At 37.6% G+C, this 25,346-nt stretch overlaps 1 protein-coding gene across 1 annotated transcript in view; it reads right to left on the bottom strand.

The window, feature by feature from the left end:
• PTPRZ1 (protein tyrosine phosphatase receptor type Z1) overlaps window positions 1–25,346 on the bottom strand; it is a gene marked incomplete at both ends in the record, with an annotated part of 129,725 nt that overhangs the window by 26,923 nt on the left and 77,456 nt on the right. The window contains 8 exons of the mRNA XM_084206122.1: window positions 1,724–5,294; window positions 7,857–7,900; window positions 13,994–14,120; window positions 14,818–15,002; window positions 19,585–19,735; window positions 20,283–20,440; window positions 23,739–23,805; window positions 24,060–24,155. Coding sequence (XP_084062248.1) covers window positions 1,724–5,294; window positions 7,857–7,900; window positions 13,994–14,120; window positions 14,818–15,002; window positions 19,585–19,735; window positions 20,283–20,440; window positions 23,739–23,805; window positions 24,060–24,155 — 4,399 coding nt within the window. The remainder of the gene's footprint in view (window positions 1–1,723; window positions 5,295–7,856; window positions 7,901–13,993; window positions 14,121–14,817; window positions 15,003–19,584; window positions 19,736–20,282; window positions 20,441–23,738; window positions 23,806–24,059; window positions 24,156–25,346) is intronic.

The following is a 25,346-nucleotide window of genomic DNA, read 5'->3' on the forward strand; positions in this document are numbered from 1 at the left end:
AATGGTCACAATGAAAAGACATCTCACCAATTTCTGCAAAATCCACTACAATGTATAAGTAAGTTCTCAGGTGAGAGATTAATTTTTTTGTTTGCTGCATTTCTTTGTAATTTAATTAAGCAAATATGCCTTTGATTTACAGGAGACCATATTACACATGCTGAAATTAAAAGCTCAGCTTATTTAAAGTCAGTATTTGGCATCATGTGTTGGAAAAAAGTAATGAACATGAGATGATACTGTAGAGTGTCTTTCAATAATATCTGGAAGACAAACTAAGTCTCTTGTACTCCTCCTCCAGTACTGTATAATCCTTTTTAAGTTACTATTAGTAAAAATTCAAATGACACCCATTATGTAAACTCTAGTATCTTATGGCAACACTCATTCATACCAATAACATAGGTTTTGAAATATTAATGCTATTTTTGCTTATTTTTGAAGGAGTGTTATGCATTTTACACAAAGTAGTAACTACTTACCAGTGAACTAATTCACTTATTAATTCATTTTTGTAACACCTACCTTGTTAGGACTCTTAGTAATTTCAAAGTTTTTTATTCTCTTTTAATTTTCATTTTCTATTTTTCATATTGTTCTACCCCCAGCTATATTGAGTGTCAATTTATCACTTTTTCATATTAGGCTTCTGCTGCTCACAAGAAATTCAACCTTATGTAATTCAACTGTGTATTTATTTAGAGGACTGGGCCGAAAACTTCCCATGTTTTGTGAATGCCATTCCTTAATGGGTTTAGTTGAATGATACTGCCCTCTATAGATGATGCATGTCTAGAACAGAAGTTCAATTTATTTTCTAAAATACCAATTCAACCTTGTTTATTGTTTGTTTTTTTTTTTTTAAACATAGATTATTTTTGACTTGCTTCTTTGATTTTCAATTCTCTAGCACAAGAAGGAATGAAAAGTATGTGCCTGAATACTTCAGATTTTCCACAGTGCATTTTTAAATGCAAAGGAATTGTGTTATGAGTTTTGACTTCTGACTTTATCCTTGAAATCATGGGTTGCAAATACTCTCACTGAATTTAAGAGGAATAAATAAGAAAATAGCATTAAATATAAACATCTAGAGGAGAATCTGGCTCTACTTTGGGAATATGCAAATCTGGCACAAAAATTCTGCATCTCACTGAAATCTGAAAGTAGCATACACAGAATAAAAATGCATGTTTTTATGAATCAGAATAAAACCAGCATCTTCTTCCTCATTCAGCCTCTTAGAAAACACAAAAAATTGTGCTGCTATAAGTTTAAAAGAGAATATCAGAGGCATATTTCCTCTGGCAGAGGCATGGTTTCCTCTGGTGGTATTTCCATAAGTGCAGCACTTGTCTTTGTACAAAGAATTCAACAGAGAACCTAATTCCTTCTCAAACCTTTAAAACTAAAATCAACAATTTTAGCACTGAAACAATTCTGGTTTCAGATTTTGCACGACTCAACTTCTGCTGGCAGTATGCATCTATCCAAAAGCAGAGCATCAATCATCCTACTGAAGAATATTTCAGGTGCAGTTTTAAGCAGCCAGATAGCCAGCTCAGTATGAACCCCTGTTCTCCAATGCTTCCTTAATCACACCCTTGCACCCACTGTTATGTTCTCCCTTTATTAACTGCAGATAAACCTTCTCATTCTCTATGGCCCAAAAGTATCCCCTCACAGCTTCCCATGGCATTCATTAGACTTATCCATAACTAACCTGCCTCAGAGATGTTGAACACTGATGAGTGATCACTAGTAACAGATGAGGCTGATGATTGTGATGATCCAGGAGTTAATTCTGAGTTACCTGCTTCAACTGCCCCTTCAGTGTCTCTCTCATTATGGTCAGGAAAACTGAAATCTGTTGAAGTTTCGTTATCATTAAGGCTATCTGAGGTACCTTGGCCAGAACCACTTTCTTCATCACTTGTCAAAACAGCCCAAGACTTAGATTCTGATGTGTTTTGCAACTGGCCACTAGAAGTCTGAATGTGGTTTTCCAAAATTTTCAGGTTGTTGTGTTTCTCAGGTATCACATTCGCTGTCAAAGCTGGTATGGATGTATAATTATGTCTGTCCACGGCACGGTTTATCTGACTGTCAGATGCAGCAGTAGAAAACTTCTCTTCTTCAGGTTTCTCAGAATGTGAACTTATAATTAGGTTACTCTGATCCTTGTTATTATTTACTTTTGTATTTTCATCCTCTACTACCATATCCTGATCTTCTCTATGGGAAGTGCATGAGATGCAGTTACTTACAGGGAAGGCATCATCATATTCATCGTAGTCATCCTCAACTACAGAAGACCACAAATCAGTACTAGACATGATACTGGGAGACAACCCAGAGGATTCTCTAGAAGGAACCAGCAACCTGTCCAAAGTTACAGGGATCTCACTTTTGGAAGGAACAGCCGTAACTGAAATAAGTGTATTTGGTAAAGGAAGAGTGGGATGAACGGACACATCAGAGCCAGAAACAACTGCAGGCATACGAACAGGATCAAAACCAAGTGTGGAACTTGAAGAGACACTGTCAGCCTCAATTCTTTCAAAAACACTTGAAGAAATATGGCTGTCTGTAGGAGTAGCTACATGTGATGATGTGTCACCTGTCAGGAAGGGAGTCGTTGCAGCATTCGCTGCCTGGGACGGAAAGGCATTTGTATTTTCTAAACTGGTCAGCTGGAATGAAGCATCGCTACTGTACAATGAAGGCATAACCTTCTGAACATCTTCACTGTTAAATAAACTGGATGAAACGTATCTCTCACTTGCATAAGAAAAAGATAAGCTTTGAAGTGACGCTGTGGGCTTACTAAAAGTGTTTGACATCATATCAGCAACAGAAGGTGCAGATGTAGAATGCAGCTCGCTGTCAGTTGTAGCAGAACCTGGTGCCATTTGGTGCAGTATTTGGTCAAATGTAGAACTATCTTTTTGAACCCTTGAGCTTTCAGCCAATACAGGAACACTAGGCACAACTGCAGCTGTGTTAAGCAGAGTGCCATCGCCAGAAGACTGGAAGGAGGACTGCAGTAATGCTTCGTTATTTAATGTAGCTGAGGTCTCATAAAAGTACAGCTGAGTCGAGGATAACATTTTGCTATAAGCAGGGACAGAGAGAGCTTGATCTGAGCTTGCACTAAGCATAGGTTTAAGCAAAGTGTCATCAAAGGCTGGAGTTGTAATATGCAAAGGCTGAACAGAAAGGTGCTTTTCTGTAAGTTTACTAATATCATGATCAAATATCTTAGTAGTGGGAAAAGCAAGAGAGACTGGAAGGATTCCCTTTGTGCTAGAAACAGGAAGTGGGTTTTCTTGCAGAGACATATTCTGCTCAATTACAACATTATTAGAAACAGATGTAGAAAGTTCATGTATCACTTTACTTTCAGCACTGGAAGCCATTTCACTTAAAGAAGAGGAAATTTTCAGTTCTCTCTCATCTCCATATATAACATCACCTTTTTGAAGCATCTTATTAGCATCACTAAACCCAGATGATTCATATGGAATCTCATCAACAAAATCAGAGGAAGAAACGTTAAGTACTGTCAAAGTATCTGTATCAGGCAAAAGGGACTCACTACCAGAGTATGCTTCAGACCAATCCGTGTCACTAGATAGAGAGTGCGTAGGCTGCAGCAAAGTATCAGCTTGTGATATTACAGAAGAAGGTTTATGCACCAGTACATTGTTATAGCTGCTAAATAAAGGATCTTGATGAAATACGTCAACAGAACCATGCACAAATTCTGCAGAGTCATAGGAAACAGTAAAGCTTTGGAGGGAGCCCACATTACCAGACAAAGCATAAGGTAGTTCAGACATTGTAGATAGTACATGCATATTTATATCACTGCTGGATGGTTCAGCTTGAGAAAATATGTGAGTTCTATTATGACCAAACATCAGTGTCTCCGAAGCAGCATGAGTGGTCTGATGTGACACCACATCAGCAAACTGAGCAAGGCTTGGCTGTATTAATGGATCACCCACTGCCAACGTCAAAGAAGCATGCAGGGACACCTTATCACTTGCAACAGCTGGAGTAGCACTTTGTGGAAACATTTGAGAAACTGTATACAAACGGTGAAACATTTTACTACTGGAGGAAGCAGAGGAAAATGTAAGCAAAGGTACATCATCATAGGAAGACAGGGTGGGTTCAAATGACACATCAACACTGGGAAATACAGGTGTAGCATGCAAGGTCACATCACTATCTGATGTAGCAGGGGTTGTGTCGAGCATCTGAGAGTCAAACAATAAAGGGGTGACTAGAGGAAACACTTCACTACTGTGGGAAGGTTGAAGAGGTATCTCACCATTATAGACTGGCTGAGTTGTCTGAGAGAGTACCTCACTGGCAGCAGAAGCAGAACCATATTCTCCAGAGCTTGAAGAGATAGAGTGAGGTGATAATTCAGCAGAGGAGAAAGCAAAGGTAGAATAATGTGGCAATTCTAAATCCACATCTGAGGTGTCTTGTAAAACCACTGGGCTGCTCGTATAGGGCTCTGCAGTCGGCTTTAATCCCTCTACATAAGCATCAGTGTGACTGGTCTGAGACAAGTGCCCGCTAGGTGATGTATCAACAGATTGAGTTGTTGGATCTGTAGCATTACGAAACCATAAATTTCCATCAGTGGAAGAAGTATGCTTTGGAGGCTCATCGGAGCTGGAGGGTGCTACAACTTCTGAAACATATTTAATGGAGCCTTGGGAAAGAACATCATGCACACTTATATCTGGACTTCCTGAAGGAAGGGCATCTTCTTGGGAGGCCTCCTCTGTAACCAGCTGTGATGAAGAAGTGGTAGGAACTGAACTCCAAAAGTCATCAGATTCCTGATGAGGTTTAAAAGGAGACAGTAAGAAATCTTCGTCACTGTGGCCAGAGGTGATTGTTCTTGTTGGCTCGGTGCCTGAAGAAAGGTATATAAACTCGTCTTCTCTGCCTTTGGTGGAGTCAATGATTTGAGGAGTAATTCCAGTACTTGTTTGGGATTCCAAAAAAGGATCTTCCTCTTCAGAATTTTCACCAATAGGTGGAGAAGTAGCATAATAAACTGCTTTGAAAACATTATCCTTACCATGCAATTCTTCTCTTGTTAGGTATCTATTTGTTTTGGCTTCACTGGGTTTTGTTCCCATTTTTTCTTGACTGTAGCTGGATGTAATCACCTGAAAATCTCTCCTCAATTGGTTCATTGTACTGTCAGTGCTAGGAACCACTGCAGTTTCTTCATCCACCTCTGTTTCCTTTTCATCAACTTCATCCTTTGAAAAAATATCATAGCCGAAGACAAATGTTTATAGACTGAACATGAATGAAAACTAAACTGTAATATTACATTTTTCTGGATCAATAAATCAAAACAAACTTGGAGAAGACTGTTGGTCTTAAACAAAAGTATTAACTGCAAAAACAGGTATCCTCTTTTATCTTGAAAAATATTACTTATTTGCCATAGAACCAGGAAAATGCTGTGTCCCAACAACTTTTTCAATATTTTGTTACTTAAATTGTGTTTGAGAGGCAAAAATTGCTCACAGTATTTATTTACTTTATTAAGAAGGCTCTAACTCTTTCCTAATAAAATGCAATTGTATATGCAATATATAGCATAGATTGTATACACTTCAATGAAAAAATGCTTTTGCTATCAGAATGCCTTAGAGGTTTGCACTAATATCCTCATGGAAATTAAACTTTAATAATAACAACAGACTTTGTAAAATATATTTATGACCTCAATTCTGCTGAATTGTCAGAGTATTCTGGAAGAGCTCACGATCCTCATCAAGACTGTCAGAATTTCACAAGTGTTGTGAGCCATATCCCCTGGTCCTGTAATGACCCTTTGTTTTCTGAATATGAATGATGATGAACAACAATACTTTGTGCAAAATCTGTGTTAGAGTTTTGCCTTTTAAGGACATATCCAAAAGAAAAAAAAATTATGCGCCTGAATGCAATCAGGATTTAGGCAGTGCTTGAAGATCTAAGGTCAAATTTTTTCATCCCCTCTACAGCTTTCCCTGCACCAAATAAAAACCATATCATTGAAGCACCTAACTTGCCTCAGCAAGCATTTTTGTTTTGACTTAGACACAGCAGTCCTTGCAGCTCTGTGCTGTGGCCCCATCTGTGCCCCAGAATCGAACCTGTCCTAGCCCTACTCTGCCATCTAGATTGAGGTACACTTTCAGTTTCTGAAGGGACCTGATTTGACAGGCACACATAGCCCTAAGAGACAGAGCAGCACAGGGCCTCTTGCAAAATAGTTTTGGGGTTTTTTAAAAACATCTGGCCTGGTGATGTGGTAGAAATGCCACTGCTGTTATTCAAAAGCATAATGCTGAGAGAAAACACCCAGTAGACAGGAGATAGGCACAGTCATCAATCTAACAACTCCTCAGTTTCCACTATAGTTTAGGTTGAGTAGATCTCCCATTCCTGCATTGAACAGGGCACAGCAGGGACAGTAATGTAAAAAATCAACAGCCTTTGAAAGAATGTGCCCAAGCCAAAGAGATGCTGAGTATGTTTTTGACTGAGGCACTCAGCAAACAGGAGCTGTGAGCTTTTACCCAGTCTCAGCAGAGCAAGGGCTTTACCCACTGGGCTGGAGCTGGGCTTCACACTGCAGTCCCTCTTTGAACCAGGAACCCCTCATGCACTCACACAACATAAGGTACCTCAGATGTCGCTCTCAGGTTTGGATTTCATTCTAAGAACTAAATATCCAAAATGTAGGGACAGCAGCACCGACACTGATTGCCTTCAAACCTAGGCTAGACTGGACAGGCCCATGTTTCTATTTCTGCAAGGCAATGTATGAACTTCTAAACTTTCTGGGTTCAAGTAAAAATCAGTTGATGTTCACTGGCACCTAACAGATGCAATATAATAATCTAGATACATTAGAACAGAGAAATTACTGTACTACTGGTTACTCAGTGTCCACAAATGCAAGGGAGGGTAAATAGACAGGTAAGCACGGGCTGTGCTATTTAACTAAAAGGACTTGTCATACAGTGAAAATATTGTGGTCATAGACTGAAACTATAAATTAAAAATTCCAAGGGATTACTTGATATTACTTGATAATTGTCCTACTGAAGTAACTGTCTATGTTACGCAATTGGTATTAGAGGCTGTTGAAAACTGAATCATGGCATTTTTACATCTCTCCTTGCTGCGACACTGGAGACCTAGTTACTGCATTTGAAGCCTCCAAAGGTTATCATAAGATCATCAAAAATTTTGTAAAACAGAGCTATACTTTAAAGTCTCACTTGAGTTCAAGAAGCAAATGAACCTCCAAGAATTTCTGAGTCACAGTTAAACCAATAGCACACTGATAGCAGACACACTTGAATCTCTCTCTTCAGCACAACTATCGTCCTCCCTTACTTTAATTTACTACATGATAAGACCATCACAAGCAAGGACAAATCAAACTCCTCTTTAACTAAAAAGCCTAACACTGAATGGCAGCTTTGATTCTTTGATGAACAATTCTGTCAGACTTCACAGAGAGGTGATTGTAAACAGGTGCCCCATTTTAAAAATATTTAGGAATATTCTGTGATATCCTTTACTTCACCTTGTACCTCCAACCCCAGAGAAATACTGAGGGATCTCCAGAGTTATCTAGGGAGAAATATGGCTCAAAGGCTACACATGCACATACATGCATATATATGTATACATAAATGCAGATAATACAATCATTTGGTGACATAGTTTTGTCAATTTTCACCAAATATAATTTCAATCTAGTTGAAATGTATTTATTTTAAATACACTTTTAAAAAAACAAATGAATGCTATACCTCATATTCTTCAGTTTCATTCAGTTCAGGAATGAGGTCAGCCTCTATAAAACAAAAATACACACCGTATCATCCACAATTTTAAATAGACAGAATTCTGAATTCTGCAAGGACTCAACTGCCTAATTCATATGGCTATTGAGACAATGTCAAAGATTTTTTTGTAGGATTGTGTTTGGAGAAGTGGCCAATCCCCTGGATTAAGGACTAAGGGTAGCAATGCTCACTTATCTAGACAGGACACATTCATTCAGCCACAACAGTTTTGGCTCTATTTCGATACCATTGGGTTTGCACTTTTGGAGAAACCACATGTTGGCTGGGGAAAGCCAAGTTTACAAAAAAGTTTTCAATGAGAAATACTGTTTAATGCAGAAATACAGAAGTGAGAAAAACAGTAAGTCTGGGGATCAACTATTTCTCTACATTAAACCTGAAAGCTCTGAATATATTCTTGTAAAATAATCTGTTCTGTCATTTTCATATAGAAAATTCCCTACTTGCACACCCAGGCTTGGACTTAGGTACTAGGGCAACAGCAATGGCATCACAGTCAGTATTCAGCAGGCTGCTGCAAGGCAGACCAAAGAGACCCACCCTTCCCAGTGCTTACAGGCTTTTTCAAAGTCCCACCCTACTTGATTTAATGTACAGACATAAAGCCAGTTGTATCACATCCCAGAAAAAGTCCCTAATAAACAACTACTGCACTCTCTGTGAAGAGCTACTCTAGAGGCTTTTGAGGCATTCCCAGTCTTCAAAATAAAAAACCAGTTGAAACAGGTTGAAGAAATTAATTTTCTACAACCCAGCTGAAAATCCATCTCCCCAAATTTAGAGGCAGTCTCTTGCCTTCTCTCTCTCTTTTTGGCCAAATCCAATGTTATACTTCTGATGGTGGTCAGCAAGAGAGGCTTCAAAGCAGGTTGAAAGAAACATCCACCTCTCTGCTCGGAATTGGCACAGGTATTCAATGAGAAAATCTAACACTCCTTCCAGAGCACTAATGCACCTTATTGCTCCTTTGGTCCACAAAAAGGCCCATATCCATTCCAAGTCTTCCTAAGGCTTTCTCCTAAGCCATGTTCTAGCTCTCTTTCTGCCCACAAGTGCTAGCACATACTCTGAGGGCTGATTGCACTAGGTGAAAATGCCAATCTCTTAGCCAGGAAAGCAATTCTAGCAATACCATCACACACACCTCCACATCTGCCTTTCCTCCATAACGCCCAAATATAGTTTGTTCAATACACTAGGATAAAGATTCCATCTCTACATTTCTCTTTTTTGCAAAGTCAGATGGAGATCTATGACTTAATTTGTATTCTCCTTGTTCTATCCAGATTTCCTTTCAAAACAAATTGAGATATGTTATATGCAACATACACTAGATGAAGTTTATCAAACTAATAAGATCATACAGTATTATCTGTAGGTTATAGCATGCAAACAAATTTTGACTAAGCAATGCTGGACAAAATCTTCACAAATTGTCCTTTAGGAAGAAACATCTATAAATTATCAAATATAGAATTGACCTTTCTTTAGCTAGATAGATAAAAAAATTATCTTACCTCTGACTCCTGAGGCCTAGGAGGCTCTGGGACAGGATGGGGAGGGGAGTGGAGGGGAGGAAGGGGTGGATGAGATAATGATATTCCCTGGCTTCTCAATGACACAAATCAAATATTGACATTAGTCTGAATGCCTTCCCATAATACACCCACACCATGTACTAGGTATTTAACAGACTTCTCTGAAACGTGTTTTTAGCACAGAAGAATTCTATCCGTACTTTTCTGTGGTTACTGTTCTTGAGCTGAGCTTTAATCAGACTCAGTCAGAAAAACCAACTGTGGTGATTGTGCTAGAGTATGCAGGAGGGCACATGCTCTCAAATTCCACCAGCAGGAAACTACAGTTTCTTGCTGTTTTCTCAAAGCAGAGGCTTTAACATACATACATATATATATGTGTGTGTGTGTATATATACATATAAAAAAAATATATAAAGAATCTCTTTATTAAAAAAACAGTAAATCTCCAGGAACTTTAGAAAGAATATTTGAATTTAGATGGTCATATAAAATTTATTTCTCAAAAGTATTAGATATACACACTTACAGAAGTTCTATTAATCCTGCTGCTGAGCTTTTGATTTGACAGGAGATTACAGAAATATAATAGCATCCCCCATCCAAGGTAAACAGCCACACCCTCCAAAAGGTTGATGAACAAGCTTGTTTATTTTTTTGGAAACTACATATTGATTATTCTATAGTATACATTTTAAAATAAAATAATTAAATAATTAGTTAGAATTCTGTAGAGGTCTTTTCCTAGTCCATTTTAGTGACAGGTGAAGAAACAGTAGAACAAATACAGAGAAGTAACTATTTCCCTAGATTTTTTCCAATGGAAATATAAAAAAAATCTTTTTAAACAATGTGATTTATAATCATAGAATAATGCGCACAACATAAGCTCTTTTCATTTCTCTATTGACATGCAATAAATGGCATGGCAAGAACAAAAGTAAAGCCTGTTTCTTTTGATTAAATTAGTTTTCAGATTTCTACTTTTATCAGTACAAAATTAGAAAAAAGCCTCCCCTAAATCAGACATTGAACATATGCTTAGTGCTTTTTAGGACAAAAATCACAAAGACGAGTTACAAAGAAGTTGCATAGTTAGACCCTCACAAAGCACTGCTGACAGCATGAGCTGCCAGGCAGGAGACAGCATTTGAGAGCTATGTCCCAGCATGCTGGGGTTTTTTTTTGACAAACACCAACTGAAGTCCACACAAAGGAATAGGAATGGGGAGTTCTATTCTTATCTTTCCTTTCCTGTGTCAGCAAAAGCATGTAAGTACCACCAGTATTAGCTACACAACAAACTACTGCACAACCTTCAGATGCTCTGTACAGATGTTACCTAGAGAGTCGAAGCACACATTTACATAGTTATTCAAAATCCAATTCTAATAACAAATGAAAAATTTGTAAATTAAGGTTGGATATTTATCAAAGCTGATTAAAATACATTGTACACGATTCCCTAAATTTTCAGTGGAAATTTTTTAGCTACATCAAGTAGTGCATTTGTTGGATTTTACTAAGTGGAAACTAGCTGGAAAAAATTTCAACCTGCACACACACTGTATTACAAGATGAAGGGCTGCAATTCTGAAGAGCTCAGGGAAAACCCAGAGAGCAGAGGTCTGCACTGTGGGGGCTTGCCCAGTGTCACTACATTACAGCTCCTGAGGCTTCCACAAACTGAAGCAGAGACCGTGGCCCCAAAGAAGTCCTTCATCTTACAGAACACTGCTGAGAACAAGAGCCTGGGATCTGTGGGTCACTAGAGCCTGCAGAGCCCTCACTAACCACAGGGGATGCACCAGACTGGGGGGGGGAGAAGGCATGAGAAACACTCTCTTACACATATCTCAAAGAGGAAAGTCTAAACCAAGAGTCTTGAGGCTTTTGAATAGCAGAGCTCATTAGAAGTGGGCGCTCCAAGGACAGAATTCTTCCTGGAAAAGGGCCCATCTAATGGTTCCACAGGACTCACTCCTTGCTTTAGCTCTTAACAGGAAGACTAATTGATCTGGAGGTGACTGTAGGGAATTTCATCTCAATTAAACTGGATTATTCAGAGTAATTCTTGAAAATGAAAGATTTAATTTATGCTTTATGTGTGCCAACTTTATTTCATGTCTTCACGGTGAAGATAACTTTTCTTTCATAAATTCCCAAGCAGGAGCTCCAAGAAATCCCCTTTTGCCTCAAGATCTATAAAGCAGATCACAAAATCAATTTGATGTTATAGTTGTAATCAGCAAGCTGCTCTGAAGAAATCTTTCTCATTAGATATCTACATTCCCATATATCTGTTTTCTAATATTAGATATATTATAATTAAATATGAAAATATTTGAAATATTTGCAACCGTTAATTCAGGTGTAAATAATTAGTAAAATTAATTATGCAAATAAACATTAATGTTAGAAATTAATAGAAGATTTTTTTCTATTTTAAAATTGTATCCAGAGTTGACACAACACGTAAGAAACTTATAGAGCAATGTACACTCTTAGAAATCATGCTAATTACATGAGAGGAGTTTTTCCCTGAATTTTCTTTATTCAATGCTTTCAGAAGTATCACTGTGGAAGTGCCAAAAAAAAGAACCGAATTAGTTTTAATAACTTTGTGTCCATTTCAGATAAGAAGCATGTCAGTGAAACTTTTGGATTCTTTTATAAACAAGCAAATATTATTTTCAGCACTTAATTTTTATTTAAAAACTTTGCTCTCTTTTTATTTAAATTTTTTTAAAATTTAAAACATCAAAATAAAAATTAACGATTTACCTGTGTAAAAAGGCTTGAGAGTATCAAACCTTCAGTCTGATACATAACATTTATTATAAAAAATATAAAATAGTCTGAAATATAACAATTATTGTACCAAATTCTCCTGTCTGAGCATACAAATTTCTGCTGATGCTGGAAGGTGAAGTATGTAATTTTCCAGTATGTATCTCCCTCCCTCCTCCTTCTAGTGGAATGAATGCAAAGCCCCTGCTCTGCATGACTTCAGCACAGTGCAGCAGGGTGGTGCTGGCTGCTGGCACGGGTGCTGCTGGCCAGCCTCAGGACTTTGGGCTGCAATATGTATTTTCAGAGGTTCTACAGCTGTGATGGCAACACAGTACTGACTTGATTTGTTGTTAAATGATGATAACATTATGCTGCTTATTTGTCAGTCCATGTAGAAATGGATGTGGGGTGTGTAGATGAACTCTCATCTGAGAAAACTCTTCAAACACAAAACCAGCAAATTCTGGAAAGTAAGTGGAAGAAACTACTATCTAAGAGATGGATAAAGGGTAGACAGAAGTGTGAACTGTCAGACAAAATGTCAGAACCTTGTTGTGGACTTTTTAGAAAACTAAAGAGAAACAGGAAAATTCCGGTAGATACTAACTTAAGACCCCCAAATACATTATTATGCACTGTGTTTGAAAGACAAGTTAAATCTTTATTAAAAATGTGTATGCACTATACCTGATGCTGTGTCCTCCTCCTACAGACACCACATTATTATAAGCCTATTACCCTTATTAGTCCAGAATTCTTGTGGTAGAGATTGTTGAGAATCACATTCTCTCTCACAGTAACGGAACGTGGCTCCCTTGAAATGAAAAACTCTCCTGTTTTCCCAAGTTCACCACAACATCACTAATGACCTTGCTGCAGCTAAACAGACATACATAAGCATAAAACTGAATGTACAGAATAAACAGACAACAAAATCCAGGACCTTAGATTTAAAAAAAAAAAAAAAAAGCTCCTAACATGATCAAAAAACATTTGATTTTTTTCTATTATTAATTACAGTGTTCTTAATTAAAAACACAACTCTCACTCACTTTCATAGGAACTGAATCTGATGCTAGAACTTACACCAAATTTAAGGAATTATTAAGGATAAGATAAAGCTTCATGCTACAGTTTTAAGTTATTTCATATTTACCAGCAGGCAGAAGAAGCAAATCTGGCTGTGAAATCAGTAAGATTTGTTTGTTAGGCCTTTTGATTTTTTTGCGAGGCAGCATTAAGAAGCGAGGGAATTCCATCATCACAAGTCTTTTGAAATCAAACTCCAAGTATTCATAAGAAATCAAATTTCAAAATCATTAATATGGACTTATAAATCATACAGTGGGGTTTTATTGCTTGATTCCTTAATACTTTGGCGCTGTGGATTAATTTTGAGAGGATGCATGAGCCATAGAGAAATAATACCAAACACGGTTTTATTTCCCTACACGTCTAAAAGGTACACTTGTGAGATTTGTGTGAGATTTGAAATCAAGTAGGTGCTTTTCAGAATAATCTTAGAATTAAAAAAATTAACATGCAGTTTTTTTATAGGTAATGCTTACAAGGAATTATGTAATGTAAAATATCATTAGCAAGGGACATGCTGAAGGTTAACTGCAGTGATTTTGAAATTTCATTTTGGCATAATTTGGAAGTCATGCATTTTAACTGGTTTGCAAACAAACTACTTCAAATATAGGTTTTTCAGCTAAAAGGGATCACTAAACTCAAAAGAGCACTTACCTGCATCCTCTAAAGGCATATCAACAATGACTTGGTCGCTGTATTTTCCATACAGACCATTAGAGCAAACAGCAACTATCTGAAGAACATAACTTGTATTGGGCAGCAGATTGTTTAGAATAGCCCCCTAAAAGAAAAAACATATTTAATCATTTACTTGCAAATAAGTATCTAGAATTTGAAAATATTAATTTTTTTATAACACATTTTTCTTATGAACAACAAAGCTCTTTTCTTCCAGTATTATAATGTGTGCTCTTTTATTTTATTGTCACAAATGGCTTTCAGTCAAATTAAAAAAAACCCTTGTGACTTTTTACATGGAGGACAACAAACCAAATAACTATTTAGCATTGAACACAAGTTTAGGCAACATTATGTCTGATGAGTCTTTAAAGAGGGTTAGAGGAACAGACCTCATTAGTAAAATACCATGAAGCTGTAATCAGTCACTTAGTTTTTACAGCAGTATAATTGAATTGAAGCTCAGTAGTTGTTTGTGTAGGTCATTCTTTCACATCCATGAGCAATGAATTACAGGTTATTATTGACTGTCAATTGGGTTTTATGGCTAGGGAGCTCTGTGACTGACATGCTCCCAGCAAGTATAGGCAAATCAAAGCAGCAATCTTTAGAGTTTCTCCCTGTTCTAGACAAGAGAAGTTTTTTCTTTTGTTTTAAATTGTCTTTGGGGCTTTATAGCCAAAAAATGAGGTAATTTCTCTTCAATCAGCTCCCAGCTACAGTTTAATCCATCACAATAGTTAACAGTGAGTTGTTACACCATCATCCCTTTTTATGAAACTTGAAGAGTTTACAGTTACCAAGTCCTGATACCCATCTGTCAGAAACTCATGCTTAGTCTGGTCTTCTCCATCCAGCTGTTGATAAAAGACAGCAAATCTCTCAATTGTGGTGTCGTATACAACACGAGGTCTTTCCCATGTAACAAGAAGACTAGTATAATTCTTTGGATCAGATTGAACATTTTCAGGTTCTGAGCTGCAAACTGGAAGAAAGAAAAGAGGAGAGAATATGATATTTATCAAATGGTACAAGTACCTCTACTAAAAACTTGAGATACTTCCTAGGAAAACTAATGGAAGTCTTTTTGTGTGCCTCAATTTTAGCTTTCTACTAAAACATTTGAAACGCCATGTCAATGTAAACGGCACCAGTATTTAAACACTAGATTTTCAAAAGCAAGTAAAGTTGAGAACTGAGTTTCCTCTCCCTGGTTCTTATAACAGATTTTGTGAAATGTTAGTATCCAGTTCCTAAGAAATAAAATATAAATGATAAAACACAAAGATTCTTATATCTGTCCTGGGAACCAAAAATCCTAACAATTCTATTTTTATGGCTCTATGAAAGTAGCACTAGAAGAGCTGCATACTCTTACACTAGCTATAATAGACTAATCTACAGTAGATTGGTTTTAATGGTTAAAGGCAAACCTATCACCTGAATTTCCCCTCAAGGCTGTTTGAATCTTTTTATAGTACTTAAAGAAGAGTGAAAAGGTAAGTAAGAAGAAGCTGAGTATTGCATTAGCAGCAGTCATTAAATGTTATTATATTTTAAAGCTTGTTATTATATTTTTATCTTGAATTGGAATAAATGAGGAAACATTTTTCACATCTCATAACGCACTTGGAGCAATATATGAGTATCTAGAAAAAGAAAGCAAAAAACCCTATTTGGCTTACTAAGAAAACACGCGCAGATCCTTTGGAGTTTTCTAAAAAGAAGCGAACACCAAGATGCCCCAAGGCTTTGGGGGAAGGCGCTGCATTTTGAGTCCTGCCGCTTTGCATTTCGCCACTTGAACACAAGGGGACACTCAAACCCCGCCAAAAATATTTGTCAAAAAACTTTCTCCCATTCCCCAGGGACGGTGGGAAGTTCTGAGCGGCTTCCGTCTGAGATAGTCAATGGAAAACAAGCAGCAAGGCTTTCCTAATTTCTGTGTTTGTGTGTGTGAGCTAATAGCAGAGGCAGCGTCAGTCTGTGTAATTCAGGTGAATTCCCTTTCTGCGTTTGGCATCTACTTGCTATATAACTGATACATCATTTTATTAATTACACTTAATTATTTCAACTGATGCAAAGAAAGAGCAAGTTTAAAAAAAAAAATCTCATGTTGTGTACATTCCATTCTATGCCATTCCATTCCTATAATTTGTCATTCCTCCCCATTTCCACCAGATGGCAAGGAGAAATCATTAGACTAGCCCTTCTCAATTCTGAGCATGAACACATATGATGTAAACAGATTTCTTTTTTTTCCCAATGAATTTAAAAACTCCTCAGCTATTTCTTTTCTAAGGGGTTTAAAATTCTTGCCAAAATGCTTTTTTATAATATAAACACCAAGCTTCTCTGCATTCCAAATTCTTCTCTACAGTATTTTTTCCCTCCCTTCATCTTTTTTGCTTATGAGTGAATTCGGTTCTGAAACCTCTGCATTCAGACTCATAGAGCAGTATTATAAAAATTTTAAAGGTTGGTGCTTCCAGTGTTATTTGTTTTCTTTTTTCCCTTTCCAAATGGTTCTTCTATTTTTTCCCCAAGAAAAAAGTCTTCCTTTTTGTTCTCCTCCTTTTGATGTTCATCTCAGCAATGACTGACAATATTACTACATGACAATCATTTATGTATTATTTCACCTCCATTTCTTCCCAAAATGTTTTCTCTTGCTCTTCTTCTGATGTCACTTTGTAAATCATCCTGCTGATCCCTTTTCTTTCCTAACAGTCAGTAACACAGAAGTACTTTACTCTGTCTTTTCTCATTTTCCTTCTCCAGAGATTACTAAGGAGACCACATGACAACTTACCTAATTATGTACTTCTGCTGTCATACTGGCTTTTAGAAAATCTGTCAAAGAGACTGCAAGAAAGGGAGTTCTTGATTCTCTTACTAGTCTGGAGGACAAATTCACAGAAAAATTTGCAAAAAATTCACAGAAAGTCAGGGGCCTACTCAAACCCCTGCTAAACTTGCAGCCAAGTCTCTGCTTTCTCCAGGTGAATACTTAGATTCTGGTTTTGCATATCACATCATGTTGTGGTAATGCATCTATCTTTGCTTATTCTCCTGTGGAATAAAATGCTACCCATGTAACTTGGGAAATTTTCATCTAAGCTTAATTGCATCATGGGGAACCACTGGGGTACATCAGCCAAATCATTGCCAAAAGCTGCCTGGGATATGCTTTTGACCAGAAGACCTTTATAACCTGCCCAAATTTGGCTTTTTACCCCCACCTTTCTTGCGTTCTCCTACTTTAGTTAAATCTATGTTTGAGATTATCTTTTCAATTCAACTTTTCAATTGTTTAAGCCATAAAATCATTCATTTACATGCAGATATGCAGGGGCCCTGCAGTGTGTGGCAAAAAGCAATTTTTTTATATTCTAGATCTACACTCTCTTTGTGTTGGAGGTGGAGCAGCCCAGCAGATGTCTGCTGGGTCGACCTTGGCTGGCCACCAGGTGCCCACCCAGACACTTGCCCACTCGCCCTCCTCAGCAGGGCAGGGCAAGAAAATAGGATGACAAAGCTGATGGATCAAGATAAAGACAGAGATTGCTCGCCAGCCACCATCATGGGCAAAACAGATTAGATTATCACCAAAACAAATTAGATTTATCACCAATAAAAATAGAGTAGGATAGCGAGAAACAAAATCAAAACTATGGAACCTCCCCACCCCTTGCTTCTTCCCAGGCTCAACTTCACTCCTGATTCTTCCACCTCCTCCCTCCCAGTGGCACAGGGGAATATGGAATGGGAATTGTGGTCAGCTTGTAACACTTTGCCACTCCTTCCTCATGCTGTTCCTCTGCTCCAGTGAGGAGTCCCATCCACAGGATGAATATATATTGTCAGTCTTGAATTTTAAGAACCCATTGTTTTTTATACCTTACAAAATCCAGGAAGATAAATAAGAGTTAGGTTTCAGCCCTTATTTCCAAGGCCTTACCAGAAGGGTGGAGTGAATGGAAAGTCACCCAATGTGCCCAGCAGACACCACAATGGTTCTCAGGTTTACAGGAATAAACAATAATTTCTATTATAAATGGATTTGCATGCTAGCTGAGGTTGGTGGAGATTAGCACTACAATTTCAAACCACTTTTTTTAGGTGAATCCTCAAGCATGGCTGTAAGGATTAGCTATTTTAATCTTCTTAAATTGCTACATACATATTGCATAGGGAAATTACATATATCACTAGGCAGGTTTGGGGAATGAAGCATCTCCCATGCCCTTAGTGCTTGTACACAAAAAATGTTGGGGATATCACTGTGAGAAAATTCCTGAAAATATTTTGAAAATTCCTGAAATTACTTTATAATGGTACAGAAAGATACTTCTAGCTTTTCTAAGAAAACTTAGTTCAACATATGAAATGTCATGTATTAATTATAGCAATAAATCAAGCATTTAATCCAAGATGAGAATCTACACTGAACGAAACAGGATAAAATTGGGATTCTAGGTTTCCCAACACAAAATAATTTTTCAGTTATCTACCTGAGTAATAATCAGTCTTGGCATTTCTCATACATCCTCTAAAGGGATTAAAAAGATTATTTTTTTCTATTGACTACTATGCAATATTAAACACAAATAAGCCTTTTGACTCTTACAGACTTTGGCATTTGCGTTACAGCTCTTACATCTGAACATGTAACTTTAATTCCTAGCGTTTTTAAATTTTGTCTTAAAACAGAGGCAAAAATATAAATGCTTCTCTAATGATTTACATTAAACAAATCCCATAGTTGCATTTGTGTGCGTCTATATGTGATCACATAAATATGTAAAAGTACATGTAGGAAACCACACTTCTAATCTGGAGAACACCTGTAGCCTGTGCTTAAATCATTTGTTCAAGTCTAATTAAACACAGTTCAGTGACACTGAGTTAAAGAATCTACAGGTATTCTCATCCAATTAGTAACACAGTGCTTCCAGTTTAGAAGTTTCCAATACATTCTTTTGTGCTTGTCAGTATAGGAATCATTGACTTCCATATTTAGGGCCAAATCTTGTTTCCCACTACATAATGTACTACTTTGGTCACATAACCTTCTCAAATCTCCCTGAAGTTTTAGGGAAGACCAAGAACAGAATCTGGCTTCTGGAATTCTTTCGATCTATCAATTTTTAAGCAAACTACATGAAATTAATTTAGTGACAACCCTTCAGTCTCTATTGAAAAAGCATCCACACGACACGATAAAGAACCAAATAAGTTTGTAAAACAAAATATTCCTGCAGTCTCTGAAAAGGCAACTTTGTTGAAGTCTGAAACACATTAAAAGGGCACTGCAAGGAAGCTTGAACCGACGTGATTTTCACTGAATGCTTGGTCAAGACAAGCATTTAATTTTCCACTCCATTTAATCTGACATGTTTTATGATTGCTGTTTTTTTTCTCTGAAGTGATAGATTTATGACTAATAACACAGTGTGCTACTTTCTACACAATTTAAAATGAGTAACTGCATACTTGGATGAATCTTTTACTGAAAATTGTATTTCAGCTTGCAAAGAGAGGAATCACAATTCAGTAAGTACCTGCTTCATGAATTTCTTCCTGTCCAGTGTAAGAGGAAAACACTTGCCCAAAGAACTTATATTGCTGTTCTCTGAAGTTGTTTTGCAGGTAGTCCATCAGCATAACATAGCCAGACTGCTGCATTGTGAGCACTTCACAGAATACAGCTAGCTAGAAGACGAGAGGAAAAAAATAAGTTAGAAACCATAAAACTTGACCAGATTCTGCTAATAGGCAAAAAGATCAGGGAAAAAGATGTTGGATAAAGTCTCACAGTTGAGTTATAATGCATGGCACTGAACTTTTCTTCTGTTCTATCAGTATATCTAATGTTTTACTCCACAAGTAGTTTTCAACCACTCAGCTGTTGGAGCTATGCTCTGCTCAGCATCACCATGTGGCTGGGGGAATATCCAAAAAATGTTCTGTAGTCCCTTTTATCTGAGCTCCAAGTCCAGACAGCCTGGGATATGTTCTCACCACATTTTAAAACAAGAAATTGTTCAGATTCTAGTATTAGACTATAAAAAATGTCAAAGATAACACAATTAATACAGATGCTTTCTAATTTAACAGCTGATGAAAAACTTCTTACTAGATAAAAGAAAAGCTTTTTTGTTGGGCTGGCAATGAATGCCATGAGCTTCTACCATATACATGGCAATTTCTCTTTGGTATTGTGCACAATTGGTTGGTTTTACTACATTAAACAAATTACCTGGTTTTCAGAAATACTTATGGTATCTTTAAACACAATCCATTCAACTGTTTCAGAGCACGGAGGAGCTGATAGAGACCCGTTGTAAGTGTAATATTTGTCTGTTGCATTCGGCAAGAGATTCAGCAAAATAAATGGTTCTAAGGCGGCCTGTTTTCCTGAAAAAAAAAAAAGATAGTTAAAATACTACAGAAGCAATTAATAAATACAAATCACACTCTCCAAAAGAACTATCATTATAGGAACATGCTAATATAGAGGCTTTTCAAAATTTAATTTCCAGACAGACTAGCATACAAATAAATCATGAAGTCTTCTATTTCATTTGAAAAAGTATAGCTCAAACCCAACTTTGTTTACTTGGGAAGGTGTAGTAAGTTATTCCAGTAACAAATTGACTAATTTTAGTATATTAGTTCACATGAATTTTCTCACTGTAAGCTTACATGCAAGGTGCCAAACCTTTGTCTCACTCCTGAATTTCAAAGAAAAAAAGTTTATTAAATCTTTGTTCTAGATCTCATGACGTGGTTTCAAACTCTCCCCCAGATTTAATCAAGTTGTTGAGTTTTTTGCAGAAAATCACTGCCTGGGGAACAGTTGCAATGCTAGGCCTGAGGGTTAATAACCCATGATTGCAGAAGCAGAATTTCTGTGGATCACGATTCTTTTATAAATGGTGATAATATAGTGAAAAACTGTGACAGCTTTACACAAATCAGCAAACAATGCAAAGACCTCCTCCAGGAGAACATGTTCTGTGAAAATAATATCACATCTTTCAGGTCAGCAGTTTACTGGAAACCTTGTCAGCTGGGAGTAAGCATGGGGGATTGCTGGAAGTCCATCCACAGAAAGCTGTGTCTGCTGGTATGGCAGTAGGGTCCAGCAACAGCAATTGGCATAAATGGCAACAACTTCAGCAAGGCAGGCTTTTCAATCTGCTTTACTGTCTGGTGCATCCAAAATAATGCTGCTTTTCACACCTTGTAATAGTGTAGATCCTTACACAACTTACTTCAATCTATAGTTACTCATTTCAAGTTCCTACCGTACTGTGCATTAAGTCATGCTTTTACAGGTATGTTACTTTTTCAGCTCATACAGATTTCTGACCTGTCTTTGTCTTCATAATTCCTTATAAATTTGGTGAGAGCAGCAAATTGCATTAACAGTTGACCATAAGGGTTTGATGCTCTTCTTCCCTGCAGTGACTTTTCTACTGGGTTAAGGTTTAAGAGCCTGATTCATCCCCTCTCTCTGATTCATGTATGATGAAGAGGGAATATTTAACAGTGTAGAGCCAAGCACATCATTCCATTTGTCCTGTCAAAATGCTAATCAGCCTTCAGACAGAAGCTATCATTGCTATCTGGTATGTGTCTAGTTAACACATTTGTCTCTCAGCAAAAATGAAGTCCATTTTATATAGATGGCTGGGGACATGAACCTTCTCATTAGTAACAAGAATCCTGCCATACATTTTGCAACTTTGGATTTTAGAATATCCTTTAATGAGACTCACAGCCTAGATTCTCAAAATCAAACACCTACAAAGAATGATGAAAACCAGAAAGTTTGTCTAGAAGGAAAAGAAGTGCTCCTCTGCAGAGCTTGAGAACTCAGTAACTGTGATTCAAAAAAGCACAATAGAGATATGACTGACAAGGACACAGACAAGGAGAGATTATGTGCCTTTCTTCAGAAGAAATGACTTGATTTGGTTATGACCTGAATTTCCTGAGCTCATCTGCATTTTATTCAGGAAAATTGTATTCTAAGCATCGTTGAAGTGCCATGTAGTGGCTGTATCTTGAATCTTGCTCTGATAGTTTTACAGGTCCTTCCAAGGCTGTAGGACAGCATCTGTCTTGATGTATTACTAGTTCTCCTTTTTGTTTCACAGAAGATGACACACAAAAGTAATAACTCTTAAATACTTTATATTTCCACTCCCTATGTCTTTCTGACTTGTGAAATTTTAAATTTGTTGAATAGTGTTTGTTTTCCAGAGGGAAAAAAGAAATCTTGATTTCAATGTCACACTTTTGAAGGCTTTTAAAACAGCTTTTTACATTCAAGCACCAGTACATAAAGGAAAACTGAGACAAGGTTTCCTTAAAGTCATGGACATGATGTAAGAATATATCCCTGCCCAAGACAGTGCTCATTCATATTTATTCACCTGCAAGGGCACCAGAAACTGAGTTAGAAACGTAGCCCAGATCTCTTTGTGCACACTGAAGTTGTGCCTTGATTAGTAACCATTACCAGTACAATATATTTGGACTATTTTGGATTTACACAGGAGCTACTGAAAAAAAAAATTATTTCATCTGAGTCTTCTGAACAGTGACAGTCTCACTCTTTTAAGACCCTTCTCAGATAGTTACAACAGTCTTACCTAGCTTCCAACCAAATAGAAAAACCCTGACATGTATGATTAAGAAGACTTATATAATAAATCACATTTATCTGGATTTAGCATTAAACAGTTACAAATTTCTCATGATAGTTATATTTATTTGTTTACATGTCTGTTGTTACAAATATTCTTGGGGTAAATTAATCAGAGAAACATAAAATATCTCAAGTTGGAAGAAACATGTGAGGATCATCGAGTCCAACTCCTAGCTCCTCACAGGACTACCTAAAACTAAACAATGACTTAGACTATCATCCAGATACTTGGTGCCATGACCACTTACTTCTCTGGGGAGCTTGTTCACAGGCTGATAATGATCACCATCTCAGGGAAGGGCCTTTTCTAATGCCCAATCTGAACTTCTGATACAGCTTCATCCATCTCCTCATGTCCTACCACTGCTCAGCAAATGCCTCTCTGTGCCCCACTTAAAGAAGGTGCTGACTGTGATCAGGCACCCTTCTCCAAGCTGAACAAAGAGACCTCAGACACTCCTTGTCTTCAAGACCTTTCACAATCTTGCTTGCCCTTCTCTGGATGCATGCTAATAGCTTTACATCCTTCTTACCTTGTGGCACCCAGAACTGCCCCAGCACTGGAGGTGAGGCTGCCCCAGCTCAGAGCAGAGCAGGACAATCCCCTCCCTTGCCCAGCTGGTGATGCTGATGAACCCCAGGACAGGGTTGGCCCTCCTGGCTGCCAGGGCACTGCTGACTCATATTCAACTTGCCTTTAAACCAAACCCCAAACCTTTTTCCAAAGGGGTGCTCTTCAGGCTCTCCCTCTCTGGTTTGTATCTATAACCAGGAGCACCCTTTCCCAGGAGCAGAATCTGACACTTGCTTATGTCAGATTTCATGGGGTTGGTGATTGTCTGTTTCTCATATATCCAGATGACTTCTGTAATTTCTAACAAAATAGACATGACTGAGCAATAGTGAACCATGCTCCTCAAAGTCTTAAAGGTTTCATAATCACACTGAAGTGGAATTTAGTTAAGCAGTAATCAATAAAAAATGGAGGCAACTTACCAAAACGACTAACACTATCTACTCCATTAATGATTGGATTGTAATCCGGATTATCTTCTAGTCCAATCTGTTAAAAAGAAATTGCATATTTTAATGGTACAGGCTTCACAAAAAAAGATTGCAAGCTACAGTGCACCGCCAAAGTTATAGATAATTTAAAGGCAAACAAACTTATTTTGCCCATTTGCTTTTCTGCAAGAATAAATTAGAAAGATGAAATTTTTTAACTCAGTGATCACACATTGGAACCAGTTAAATTCAGTTTGAACATCTGCTGTGTTTCAAGGCTTATTAAATGACACAAAGATATATTTTGTTTACCTCAAACAAAATTGATAAAGCTCTTAACTTTCCACTTCCTTTAACTGCCTCTTCAAAATCTGTAAACTGATCTGCATCGTAGCAGTAGATTTGCATCTGCAATTAAAAATATATTCAAATGTTACATATTAAAAATTGCAAACATTCAACAATGAAATTATTTATATTGTCATTTTGAGGAAAAAAACATCCAAACAAAAAATTTTAAATAAATGTAGGGATTTTTTACCTCTCTCATTTTTGTTATCTGAGGATGCAGACTGGAATTCATCAATAATTAGCTATGTCAAACCAGGTTGCAGGAATTACCCTTTCAAGGAGCACAATGCTTTTCATGGATAATACAGTAAGCTGAGATAACTGGACACCTGACCTAGAGTACTTGGTGAAATCAATCTGTACATCAGTGATAAAATATGAATAATATGTCAGGATGTCCCTGCTGCATCTGCCTTGCAGTCAGTGTACAAAAGCATTGGTAATATAACATTACCAGGCACTTTGAGCCCACATCTGACTGCTGTCATGAGCATTGGTTTTGTTGCACCCCTTTCTCTCTTTTTCCAGATGCAGCTGGGAAATCTCCTCCAGTGCTGGGTGGCCAACCTGTATGGGGGAGTGACTGATCCTGTTGGTTTTCTACGAGGTGATGATGGAAGAGAGTATTCTCTGTGATGCCTTGTCAGGACAGATGGAGTGTGATTGGGAATTTTTAAGTGCCTAGTGAGGTAAAAGAAATGATACTGTCCAGGGACTGCTCCTGGTTTACCACTCTTCCCCATGTATAGGCCAGCCTTGGCACTATTGCTTTGCTTTCACGTAGAAGTTCAAAATGCTTGGAATGAGGAACAGCACAGTTGCCTGCTACAGCTGCCTCTTTTGAACTGGAAGATGACACAAGGCCATGTTGAGGGAAGAGAGTTTGGCCAGGAAGTGCTGCTCCTCTCCTAACCCCACTCCCAGGCTGCTGCAACCAATTCTGCCAAAGCAGCCAGGAGACACTGGTCTGGCTGCCCACGAATGTGGCTGCACCCAGCACCTGCTCCGGTGGCTCTTGGCACACCACTGCCAGCTCTTTCCAGCCCATGCTTTGTATCTGTAAGGCCCAGCAGCTCCCATGGGCTCTCAGCAAAGCCCTGATTTGAAAAGTCCATTTACACTTTAAACAATGAACTGATGTGGAATATGATGGGCCAGATTTGTAGGAGCTGAACGTTTGGTGGGAGCTTTGTCAGATTAGCAGGTCTGACATCTAATACCATCTTAGAAGATGGGAAAAAATGACAT

This window comes from Fringilla coelebs, assembly GCF_963513975.1.
Source record: "Fringilla coelebs genome assembly, chromosome: 5".
Lineage (NCBI taxonomy): Eukaryota > Metazoa > Chordata > Aves > Passeriformes > Fringillidae > Fringilla > Fringilla coelebs.